The sequence below is a fragment of the Tupaia chinensis genome, unplaced genomic scaffold, assembly GCF_000334495.1.
Source record: "Tupaia chinensis unplaced genomic scaffold, TupChi_1.0 Scaffold000063_1, whole genome shotgun sequence".
NCBI classification, from domain to species: Eukaryota; Metazoa; Chordata; class Mammalia; order Scandentia; family Tupaiidae; genus Tupaia; species Tupaia belangeri.
Genome location: NW_006159521.1, coordinates 9708592 through 9721753, shown reverse-complemented (window position 1 = coordinate 9721753; position 13162 = coordinate 9708592). Strand labels below are relative to the sequence as shown.

The 13162-nt window shown below is 37.2% G+C and overlaps 1 protein-coding gene across 8 annotated transcripts in view; it reads left to right on the top strand.

Annotated features, from left to right (window-relative positions):
* The window catches only part of TCF12 (transcription factor 12), a 479077-nt gene that overhangs the window by 187754 nt on the left and 278161 nt on the right, over positions 1–13162 (top strand). For all 8 annotated transcript variants that reach the window (XM_027766014.1, XM_014581899.2, XM_014581901.2 and 5 more), the window contains one exon: positions 9300–9402. In XM_027766014.1, the coding sequence (XP_027621815.1) occupies positions 9300–9402 (103 nt within the window). The remainder of the gene's footprint in view (positions 1–9299; positions 9403–13162) is intronic.

Genomic DNA, 13162 nt, shown 5'->3' with positions numbered 1-13162 from the left:
GCACTTGTGCGCATGCCCAAGATCACAAGTGGAGAATGGAGGAGAAGGGATCGTGGCACGGCCACCTCCCAGGGGGTGATTTCTCTCTCTCTCTCTCTCTGTCTCTCTGTCTCTCTGGCAAGGTCATGCACCCTGTAGGAAAAATCTCTCTTAAAAAGAGAGACTTGCTAAAATAGAGAACCTATGACTAATTTTAAGTGATGTAGTTTAAAGTATAGTATTGTTTTGTAACCACTCCTATAAATTCTAAATCTTTTTTTTTTCTTCTCACAAGAGAGTCCTTGAACTTGCCAGAGATAGACCCAGAGAGACAGAAAGAAAGTAACTCCCAGTGGGGCATGGTCACACTATAATCCCTTCTCTTCTCTTTTTCCATTCTTTCGGGATTTGGGGTACACACATGGGCACCTGGCATATTTTTCAGCCCATGGAGTCCAGGACTTCAATTACGATTGGCCATGTGTGATCCAGCTCCCTTGACCACCTGGCCACACACTGGCTCACTTCTAAGTAGGAGACAAAAACATTAGCGTGGAACTAGCCAATAGCATAGTGGTAAAGGGAGTGGGATCCCACAACCTAACCACATTTGGAATCTTGGCAGAGTGGCTTGAAAACACAGTGTGTTTAAACTTGAAGATAATTTAGCATTGAACAATATAAAAGGTGGAGCTACACAAAGTGGGAAAAGTTTTCCAGAATTAAGTCTCTTACAAGCATTAAAAAGGTGCTTTATTGATGGGAGCAGCAGTTAGTGTAATGGCTATGTCGCTGGACTCCCATGTAGTCGACCGTGGTTCAAGTCCCGGACCTGGTGGCTTGAAGTCATGCCGGGCGCATGTGCGTGCGTGCCCAAGATCCCGAGAGGAGAATGGAGGAGAAGGGATTGCGGCGTGGCCATTCTGGGGTGATTTCTCCCTTTCTGTCTCTCTGTCTCTGTCTGTCTGGTGAGGGCATGTGCCCTATAGCAAAAACCTCTCCAAAAAAAAAAAACCCTGAAAGTTGCTTTATTGAACTTAATATCAAGAAATTTAAAAAGGGGTCCAGCAGATGGCGTGGTGGTTAAGGCACTAGACTCTACATGACTGATCATGGTTGAAGTCCCAAAATTGGCAGCTTGCTTTATCTCTCTCTCTCTCTGTCTCTGTCTGTCTGGTGAGGGCATGGGCCCTATAGCAAAAACCTCTCCAAAAAAAAAAAAACCCTGAAAGTTGCTTTATTGAACTTAATATCAAGAAATTTAAAAAGGGGTCCAGCAGATGGCGTGGTGGTTAAGGCACTAGACTCTACATGACTGATCATGGTTGAAGTCCCAAAATTGGCAGCTTGCTTTATCTCTCTCTCTCTCTGTTACAATTTAATAAAATAATGATGAATAAAGTTAAAATAATTCTTTAAAAAGGAATTTTAAGAAGGTTAGGAGCAAGTGTTAGTTCTGACTTGGGAATGTTATTCAGAGTTTGAGTTTTTTTATAATCTTGGTTAGGGTACTCTGAATTTTGGTTTCTTAGTAAGTGTGAACTATATGGTTTCTTAAGACTTTAAAACCCTATCATGTGTAACAACAGGATTCAGTAATGTATTTTTTTTGTGATTTCTATTTCAGTGTACTTTTTAACATGAAGCCTAAAGGTATTTTGATTTCTCTTTGTGTAGAATGAACTTTAAACAGATACAATCTAAAAACTGTTGTGTTTGTAGACTACAAGACACAGCATAACTACAGGCCAGAGAAAGAAGGCATCAATTCTGATTCCTTCTAACAGATGGCTCCAGCAATGACTTGGATAAACTTGTGATTATGAATGGGCTCAATTTAGGACTGAACTTCTATGGATTATTTATGTAATCATCTGAGACCTCATGTTCAGAATAGTTGGTGCTGTTGGGACCAGGAGATAGCCTAACAGTTACGTCGCTGCACTCCCACATAGTTGACTGCAGTTTGAGTCCCAGACCTGGTGACTTAAAGCTCACGCTGAAGCACATGTGTGTATGTGCCCCAAATCCTGAGAGGAGAATGGAGAAGAAGGTATTGTGGCATGGCCAACTCCCATGAAGGATGATTTCTCTCTTTCTGCCTCTCTGGTAAACACATGTGCCATATAGCAAAAATCTCTCTTAAAAAAACAAAAATCAAAAAACTTTGTGCTGTTTTGCTTAGCAGTATTTCATGTATTGATCATATTTTCTGAGTATTCTTTCCACCTCTACAAGTTTTTTAATCTACTTAACATTCATGAATAAAAACATCATTCAAAGAAATTACTCATTCTTTCAACAAAAACTTAATTATTAATTGTACATACATTTGTGTGCTGGTCTCTATGGGGATCAAAAAGAAGAATACAAAGTTATTGTTCTTTAAGATGATGAACCTCAATTACAAAAATCCATCTCTCTGTTTAAAAAATTTATTACATATTACCACCTGTCTTATACTATTATTGAATAACTAAGTGACCTTTCCAGATGTCGCCCTGAGTCATTAACTGTAGCATTGTTCATTTTCACTCATTCATTAGAATAACATGTTTTATTAGTCACCTAGTACAAGCCCACTTGTATACTTTGTCACTTGTGAAAGAGGAGTGAGTGATAGCAGATATGTCCTTCCTCTCGGGTAACTATTTTGATCAAGTTAACCTACTTGTCTTTTTCATAGTTGTAGTTAACTGAGAAAAACAGTAACAGTTAAGGATCATTTATCTAGACATTTATTTCTGTAATTTATCGTAGAGGTAAGTAGAGGTAAATTAAGAAACGCAGTAAGGACACTTTTCTCTCTTTAAACTTTATTTACTCGTAGGTATTTTTATTTTATTTTGTTTCACTTTGAAATGTAAGCAGTCACTTACATCCAGGCCTTGCCCAGAGCTTTCTCTGGCTTAAGGCTTTTTGGCTGATTATACTGGCTTTGCCCATTTGGAGGCTTCAGTATTTGATGTAAAATCTTGTGGCTCTTTGAACCAAAAGCCTGTAGTTACTTATAGAATCCAATTAGATTGGATTACTAGTATTTCATCAGCCTTTTTTCCTAGTAGATACTGTATACTCTATGGAGAAACTGTTGAATGTTTATAATAATCTGTTCCTTTGCAACGTTTTAAAGATTTTTATTTTTTTGAGAGGTTTTTGCTATAGGGTACGTGCACTCACAGAAAGACAGAGAGAGGCAGAGAGACAGAAAGCGAGAAATCACTCCCCAGGGGGGATGGGCACACCGCAATCCCTTCTCCTCCATTCTCCTTTTGGGATCTTGGGCACGCACACACACCTGGCATGAGTTTAAGCCACCAGGTCTAGAACTCAAACTGTGGTCAACTACATGGGAGTCCAGTGACATAGCCACTATGCCACTGCTGGTCGCGCATTTTAAAGATTTAACAGCTGTGGGACCAGCAGATGGCGTAATGGTTATGTTGCCAGACTCCCATGTAGTCGACCGCACTTCAAGTCCAAGACCTGGCGGCTTAAAACTCACACTAGCAAATGTGTGTGCGTGCCCAAGACCCCAAGAGAAGAATGGAGGAAAAGAAATTGCTGCATGGCCATCCCCCCAAGAGGTGACTTCACTTTCTGTTTCTCTGTCACTCTCTGTCTCTCCAGCAAACACATGCATCCTATAGCTAAAATATTAAAAGATTTAACAGCTGATATCTCTCATCTCTTTATCATTTATTGAGAACTTGCTATTTATGTTCCAGACGTTGTGCTGAAAATGTAATTGTGAAAAAAAAAAAGAAAAAGAAAACAGACCTGGAGCCTGCCTCAAGAATCTGTAACTGGGATGATAATATTGATAATATTAATGGCTAGCATTTATTGTATGCTTACTATGTACTGAGAACTCCAAGTACCACACATATTAACTCGTTTAATCTTTTCACAACAACTTGTGATGTAAAAGTATTATTAATATCATCTGTGTTTTTTCAAAATAATTATTTATTTATTCAGTTCCATTTGTTATTTTTTAGTTTGACCAGTCAGAGACAGAGAAAGAGAGAGAAAAGGAAAGCCAGAAAGTGAGTTGTCAGGTCCGGGACTCAAATTGCAGTCAGCCATATGGGAATCCAGCACCTTTAACCATCACACCACCTGCCGGCCCCCAGTAGAATCTGTGTTTTGCAGATAATGAAACCGAGGCAAGAAAAATTAAGGTGACCCTAAGTCACATAGTATGTGGCAAAGATGGAATTCAGATCTTCCAGTCGTACTCCAGAAATTCCGTATTTATCCCCTATTCTCTACTATGCAGTTATTTAAATTGTGGTATAATTGAAATGGATCATTAAATAGGCAGTTTCAATAGATGTTGAGCAATGCTGTGATGGAGATGCCCACTGCTGTGAGAACACAGAATGACTTAATTTGGTCTTGTTAGGGTCCAGGCAGGTTTTTCTGAGAAAATAAGTCTTTTTTTAAAGAGCCTCCATCCCCCCTTTTTAGCTATCAAAAAGAATTGGAAAAAATATTTTAAAATAAAATTAGACTTTTTATATATACAAAGAAGAAACAATACAGGTTTTAAAAAAAACTGAATTGTTTTTGAGCTTGGGAACATTGACTGGTTATTATACTTCATGGGTTGGATGTAATAAATTTTTTAAATGAGCTATTGAAAAATTAATCAGGAAAAGTCCTTAGATTTTTGAGATGAAAAACCAGAGACTAATATAAATAATACTAGGTTCTTTGAAAAAAAAATAGAACAAAATACTTGATTGATTACGTGTTGCAGTTTAAAAATGGAAACAGCCTTGATTGATCACTCAGGTGTGCTGTCATAATGTAACAGGAATTAGCATTTCTAAATTCTTGCACAGTGAAATGCACATAGAGAAGAGTTTGAAATGCATTTTGTAGAACACATTCATAATGTCAATGCTTTTATGAAGTGTTACGCATTCGTAGATAGAACTAGTAATTTTGACAGATTTTAAATATAGACTTGAATATTGTTTTTTAGACTTGAATATTTTATAATCTGTTTATTAACCAATGTTATCAATTATTAACCCTTTGAGTGCTTTTTACTTTTACTATAAGATGGGAAGAATAATTTTTTCAGGGTATATTTGAAAATATTTTTGTGCTCAGTAGCATATACTGTGGCTAAAAAGTTAGAAGTAGTATAGACGAATTTGATAGAATTGTTCTGTCCATCCTAATGTATCATCTCATGTATTTTTAAACATCTCATTTATGGTTATTTTCATGGTAAACCATTTTATAGAATTTAGCATCTTGATTAGGAGCCTTAGGGGGTCATGCTTAATCCCTTTTATTAACATAGTTACTTACCATCAATAGTTACTTATGTGCTGTGATAGTTTTGTATTTAATGATCTTTTTGGTTTACTTTCTTTATATTCCAAAACCAAAATAGCGTTTGTTTACTAGTCCCTTGACTGTTCTGTTTGGGCTCCATATTAACCATTGTTTGCTTGGGTTTTGTTCTTGTCACTCCAACCAAACCACTCCTTTAGGCTAGCCACTCTGCTGTGCTTTCCATCCCTTTGGAAGTTACTGCATATTTCACTTTGTTCCTTGCTATGCCGTCAATCCTGTGATTGCACAGAGTTCTGGAGTCCTTCCCTTGTGCCTTTTCTTCTTACTGTCAGCCTTGCTCCTTATCTGACTTCATGTGGTCGTTACAGAGACTGCTGTTTAAATTTCTATTCCACTAACTCATTTCATTGGCCTATTTGACAGCTTCCTTGTACTTAAAAATACATGGATGAATACATACATTAAAATATTTTGTCATTCTGGAAAAAGGAATTATGGGAGAAAGGCTCTTTCCTTTCTGTCTGGCGGCAGCTATTAGGGTTTTTAAAAAGCTTAGTTAATTGCCAGAAAGTATATTAGGTTTGTAAAACCTCTTGAATCCTAAATTCCTTTTTACTCAAAAAGTCTTAAACCATACATTTGACTGTGTAGAAATTGTTCAACTGAAGGAATAAATGTCTATTAAAAATTGTCATTCTAACTGCTCTAGACTTTCTAAACTTCTAAAATTTTTATTTCATAATTTCTTGTTTACATTACGCTAACTGCTGGTCCCTTTTTGTTTGTTTGTTTACATTACATTGTACCTTTTTTGTGGTGTATAATATAGTTTTTTTGTAGCATGTGTGTAGTATGTGATAATCAAATCAGGGATATTACCATCATTCATTGATTTCAAGAGAACATTACATTATATTGTGCACCTTTGATTTTTTTTTGGGGGGGAGAGGTTTTTTTTTTTTATTTTTTGCTATAGGGCACGTGTGCCCCCCAGAACGACACAACAGAGAGAGACAGAGAGACAGAAAGCAGGAAATCACCCCCCCAGGGGGGATGGCCACGCCGCAAAACCTTCTCCTCCAGTCTCCTCTCAGTATCTTGGACACGCACGCACACGCACCTGGCGTGAGTTTAAGTCACCAGGTCCGGGACTCGAACTATGGTCAACTATGTGGGAGTCCAGCGACATAGCCATTACGCTAACTGCTGGTCCCTGCACCTTTGATTTTTGTTCTAGTGTTTTGTTTTGAAATATATAGGCAATGCCTTTTTTTTCTCCATTTTCATTTTGTTTTTACTCTGTTGTAGCAATTCTGTGACTAGTTTTTTTACCTTGTTTACATGCATTGTGGTGTCTGTTAAACACTCTTCCTGATCCACTCTCTTCCTGCCCAAACTTTTTGCAGTCTCTGGTATCTACAGTCACCCTCTCTACTTTTGTATCTTCAGATCTTTTAATTTCTGACACAGAGGGCAGGCATTTGGTATATGTTAAACAGAGATATACAGCATATGTTTTTCATAGTCTGGCTTATTTCACTTACCATTAAATCTTAGAGATTCATCTAGTTTGTGTCAAATGACAAGATCTTGCTGTTCTTTTTTTTTTGAGAGAGAGAGAGAGATTTTGCTATAGGGCATGTGCACTTACCAGAAAGACAGAGACAGAGAGACAGAAAGTGAGAAATCACTCCCAGGGGGATAGCCATGCCACAGTCTCTTCTCCTCTCAGGATCTTGGGCACATAGGCTCATTGTCCGGCATGAGTTTTAAGCCGCAGGGTCCCAGACTTGAACCGGGTAGACTATCTGAGAGTCCAGTGATGTAGCCTTTACACCATCTGCTGGTCCCAGGATCTCACTGTTACTCGTGCCGAGCAGTATTCCATTGTGTATATAAGCCACATTTCCTTCCTCTTTCTTTTAAATTTCGCCAGAGGGTGCTTGCCCTCAAATGTAGTATGAACAGTGTGACTAACCTGCGTTTCAGTTGGCATTTTTTCTAGATTAATATTGTTTTATGGTGGTAAACAGTATTCTAGTGAGAGCTTTATACATTTTAATGTCTTGTTTAGACCACATGCCTAAAAATGGCAAAGAGAACGGGTGGCAGAGAGAATTTCCAGACATGGGGATAGTAATTTGTCACTTAGAAGTTTACATACAGTGTTCATTTTAAACAATGAAAGTGTACTCCGTGGAGTGATCTTAACTAGGAGCCCCACTGTCTTTTGTGTATAGCTCCTGCTGCATGTGGCTGTGGCAGAAGGAACTGTGGTTGTGGTTTCCAGAGTACACCCTTGTGGTCATAACCGAGTTGTAAGCATCACCCAGATTCTTCTTGAGCGTTTATCACATGTGTGTCACTGATTCTAAAGTAGATAAAAATGAAACAAAGGTTCATGTTGGGAGTTAGCACCCCCAGAAGATGAGTCTTAAAACAGACCAGCAGAAGGAGTTGTGACATGCATCCGTAAGCACTTGTTCGATGTGACAGTTATTTAGCCCTGGGTTCCTAGCTCTTTGGTTGAACTGACAGCACGCCTGCAAAGATAGTGAGGCCTCTTTCATTCCCATTAATGTCTTCTCGAATGTAGCCTGCAGTCTAGGTAATGATAAATGTTCAGTGATTGATGACTTTATAGTCCCAGGGGATTCTGAGTGGTTTCTAATGTCTGTGGCCCTGGCCAGCTTTTTCTTACTTGAGCTTCTGGTAAGCTTTTCTGATGTTTAATATGATGGCTTTAAATTGGCAGAATGGAAGGCCTCACCTGCAGTTTTAATTAACTAGGACTGAAAGCCTTGTTTAGAAACAGTATGATTTTGGAGGTGATGCTGATAGGTGTGTGATTCTGAGGACCAAGATAGTTTCTGATTCGCAGGGATTTTGTCACACTCCTTTTATATGTACACTTCCTCCTCCTCATTGTTCTTTTGAAAAAACATGTTTTATGCTGTAAGGAGAAATTAGTAAAATAACGACATGAACTTTATTGTTTTCATAGTGTTTGTGATTTCATTTTTCAGACTCTTAAGAGTTTAAATCAGCTGGGACTAGCAGATGATGTAATTATTACATCACTGGACTCCCACATGGCTGACAGCAGTTCAAGTCCTAGACCCAGAGACTTGAAACTCATACTGGGCTCATGTGCATACATGCCCTAAATCCTGGGAGGAGAAGGGATAGTAGTGTGGCCACCCCCCGCCCAGTGATGGGGGGGATGATTTCTCGCTTTCTGTGTCTCTGTCTCTCTAGTGAGTGCATGTGCCCTATAGCAAACAAACAAACAAACAAAAACTCTTTAAAAAATGTAAATCAACTATTTTCAACATATATTTTCCATTTTTCATGACTTGGCTTCTATAGGAGCATAGAAACTATACTAGTCTTAAAACTTACAGTAATATTAAAAATATAAACAGACTTTCCTTGGTAAATATTTGTTCACTATTTAGGAATGGGTTTATTTTCAGTATATTGACTATGCATTATTTGTAGTATTTTAAGTCAGACTTTGGATTGCTTAACTCTTTATTTGTAGGACTTTAAGTCAGAGGAAGAAAAGGAAGATAGAGATAAGCATACTCCTGATTTAATTCAACTATATCCTCTTGGTTCATTCTTTTCTTTCTAATGATCTGTAGAACTTCCTGTTTGGATGTAAAGAGATTTTAAGCTAATTTTACTAATAGTTGATAGACTTTTTGTAGTTCTCCCATCAGAAACACTAATTCTTTGAAAACTTCGGTGATCGTGGTTAGTGTTTATTTTCAGAAACCCATTTTTCTTTAAGGTGAAAAAAGAAAAAACTTATTTTAACTTTAAAACGTTGAAAGAAATAAAACGAGCACTTGTGCTGTTCAGATTTTCAAATAATGAACAAGGAACTTTTTTAGAGTTGGCCATTTATAAGTCTGTACATTAATTAGGTAAGTGTCATTATGTTCAATTAGTAGGACTGCTGAATAATCTCTGTAATACTCTGGTCTTTTTTCCCATAGGGTTTTACAGACAGCCCTCATTACAGTGATCACTTGAACGACAGTCGATTAGGGGCCCACGAAGGCTTGTCTCCAACACCTTTCATGAACTCAAATCTGATGGGTAAGTTGGTAATTCTCTGCAAGTAGTCTTCTTAAAAGCCTCTTTAATCAGAGACGTTTTTTATCCTTGCCCAAGAAGGATATGTGTATATCTAGAAGAAAGTGTCTCAGTTTCTAAGGGCATCCTGGCCTCCACTATTCAGCTCAATTTGAGGAGCAAGCATTCATAAATCTGAGCACTACTGTTATTGGTGTCAATAAAAGGAAGCACCTGTGTTTGAACTCACTTTTGGCAGTGTCTTTGTGACCTCAAGTATTTCGGGTTGTCTGTTTTCTGGGGATGACCAGTGTTGTTTCAGGAGCATTTGTGATTTACTATTTGTCTTAACAATTCTATGTGTGTGGGGACCAGCAGTTAGCGTAATGGGTATGTCGCTGGACTCCCATGTAGTTGACTGTGGTTTGCGAACTGAACCCAGTGGCTTAAAACTCACGCTGGGTGCGTGTGCGCGCGTGCCCAAGAACCTGAGAGGAGAATGGAGAAGGGATTGCGGCATGGCCATCCCCCCTGGAGGGTGATTTCTCGCTTTCTGTCTCTCTCTGTCTGGCGAGCGCACGCGCCCTATAGCAAAAACCTCTAAAAAAAAAAGAAAAATTGTATGTATGTGGTCATTAAAATATGGCAGAGCAATGATTTTAGGCAGATTTTACTCCCAGTGGAAAATCATTCTTTTGGCGTTATTTAGTTAAAACTGAATATATTTAGGTGTTATAGAGTTTGTTTTAACTCATTTAAATTATTTGGTTCATTTTGGGGATTTTTAAAGTTCGGTTCTGCTAAGGTAAAGTTATACTTTGAAGGTTATGACCTATCACCTACAATCTGATTTTTATATTCCAGCAAAACCTTATAGTTAGTCATTCTCTCTAGCTCTCCTTACCACCTTCAAAACACCCCTTTATCGCTTCCTCCTTCCCTTCCCTCTCTCTTTCTCAGGTGAAAATTTAAAGTTGTTCAGTCCGAAATAATAAGCCCAAGCTTTATTACCATTTTGGATGCCATTCCTTTATAAAACCTTTTTGTAAAACTTTACTCTCAAAAAATCTGTTTTATGACATTTAAAAACATTTTAATTGCCACATAATAATTGTATATAATTGCAGGACACAATGTGATGTTCTGATACACGTATCCATGATATGATGATCAAATTAGGATACTTAGCATATCCATCATGTGAACCTCTTTCTTTTCATTATGTTGAGAACATTCAAATTCTTCTCTTTATCTATTTAGAAATATACAATAAATTACCATTAATTCTAATCACCTTACTATGCTATAGAACGTTAGAACTTACTCTTCCTCTCCAACTGAAATTTTGTACCCATTAACCAACTCTCCCTACCCCTTTTCTCCCAACCTTCCTAGCCTCTAGTTACCACTGTTTGATTCTTGGCTCTGTAAGATCAACTTTTATAGCTTTCAAATAGGAGTGAGAGGGCCAGCATGTTGTGTGGTGGTTAAGGCACTGAAATTCCCACATGTCTGACTGTGTGGTTCTAGTCCTGGACCCCGTGGCTTGCTTTCTCGCTATTCTCTCTCTCTCTCTTTCTCTTTCTCTCTCTCTTTCTCTGGCAAACTCATGTGAAAAAAAATAAATTAAAAATAAATAATTCTTTAAAATTTTTTTAAAAATGGGAGTGAGAATATGTGGAATTTGTAAGACATTACTTTTTTTGCTTATCCTGGGGCTGAGCACATTACAAAAACATTATTTAATCTTTCTTAGTGATTGTCATTGGCGTCATGTAAACCATTTTGGATGCCATTCCTTTATAAAACCTTTTTGTAAAACTTTACTCTCAAAAAATCTGTTTTATGACATTTAAAAACATTTTAATTGCCACATAATAATTGTATATAATTGCAGGACACAATGTGATGTTCTGATACACGTATCCATGATATGATGATCAAATTAGGATACTTAGCATATCCATCATGTGAACCTCTTTCTTTTCATTATGTTGAGAACATTCAAATTCTTCTCTTTATCTATTTAGAAATATACAATAAATTACCATTAATTCTAATCACCTTACTATGCTATAGAACGTTAGAACTTACTCTTCCTCTCCAACTGAAATTTTGTACCCATTAACCAACTCTCCCTACCCCTTTTCTCCCAACCTTCCTAGCCTCTAGTTACCACTGTTTGATTCTTGGCTCTGTAAGATCAACTTTTATAGCTTTCAAATAGGAGTGAGAGGGCCAGCATGTTGTGTGGTGGTTAAGGCACTGAAATTCCCACATGTCTGACTGTGTGGTTCTAGTCCTGGACCCCGTGGCTTGCTTTCTCGCTATTCTCTCTCTCTCTCTTTCTCTTTCTCTCTCTCTTTCTCTGGCAAACTCATGTGAAAAAAAATAAATTAAAAATAAATAATTCTTTAAAATTTTTTTAAAAATGGGAGTGAGAATATGTGGAATTTGTAAGACATTACTTTTTTTGCTTATCCTGGGGCTGAGCACATTACAAAAACATTATTTAATCTTTCTTAGTGATTGTCATTGGCGTCATGTAAATATGGAAGGTTTGTGTAATTGACATTGATTTCATTACTTACTTCATTTCTTAAGGACATGACCTATATTATGATCTTAGAATTGTCCTTTTAAGACACAGCCATGCTAATCTAAGTGGATTACCCAAATCCAAAATCCTGGTGGTCTGCAGTTTCTTTATAAATGATTTTGCTTTGAACAGTCTTTGTTTGTTTTTCTGATCCTCTATGGTGTTGAGCAGACAGAGTCTGAAATTCTAGTGTGGATTTTGCCTAAGGCAGTCGACAGTTTAAAGCTGGAATCATTGAATGTGATGTAAGGATTTTAAATCCAATCAGCAATAAAACTTGTGTTTAAAAATCACATTTTGTTTAACATAAATGCAAATAAAAACCATGATAGTAAGTATATTATCATTCCAGGTTAATAAAAAAAGTCAGAATTAAGTTTAGAACAAAATTATTATTTTTGTCAGGGGAATCTTTCTAATTTACTTTTAAAATTTTTTGTTGAGCTTATCATCAAAGTAGAATAGATGCAACACTCAACGTAATTTCTTTTTGCAGTACAGCTTTTCTCCAAGTAGTATTTAACGTAATATATTAAATGTAGAAAGGCAAGTCAGTGTTTTTATACTTTCAAGTTGAACAAAGCTTTCTTAATTGAGATTGTACCTGCACTGTAAAAATTCAGACATTGTTCTTTTTATATTTATATTCTTAGCTCTTTTTATATTTATAGGGATGATTCTTAGGCCCAGTGGAATCAGAGTGACTATTAAAATTGTGAGGGACATGGGTGAGAATTTAATGAATTCTAAGAAGTATGGCAGCTACCTGCTCTGAACAGCTATTAACTATTTCCATAATGCACTTTGGAAGAACATTTTCTTTGTTGGATTAGTTATGAGCATGTGCTTGTTGGTTTCTTAAGTTTTCAAATAATAATCAGAATACTTTCAGGCCATCAGGTGGCATAGAGGTGGGTGGTGCATCCCACATGGCCGGCTGTGGGGTTCAAGTCCTGGGTTTAATGGCATACCAGACGTGCGTATATTCCAAAAATTCTGAAAGGAGAATGGAGGAGAAGGGATTACAGTGTGGCTGTCTCCACAGGGGAGATTTTTCATTATCTTTCTCTTTCTCTCCCAAGCAAGAGTGTGAACCCTAGAGCAAAAACAACAAAAAGAGATTACTTTCAGTAGTCATCTACACCACACCAAGATGTAAACTTAAGTCATAAAATAACTCTTCAC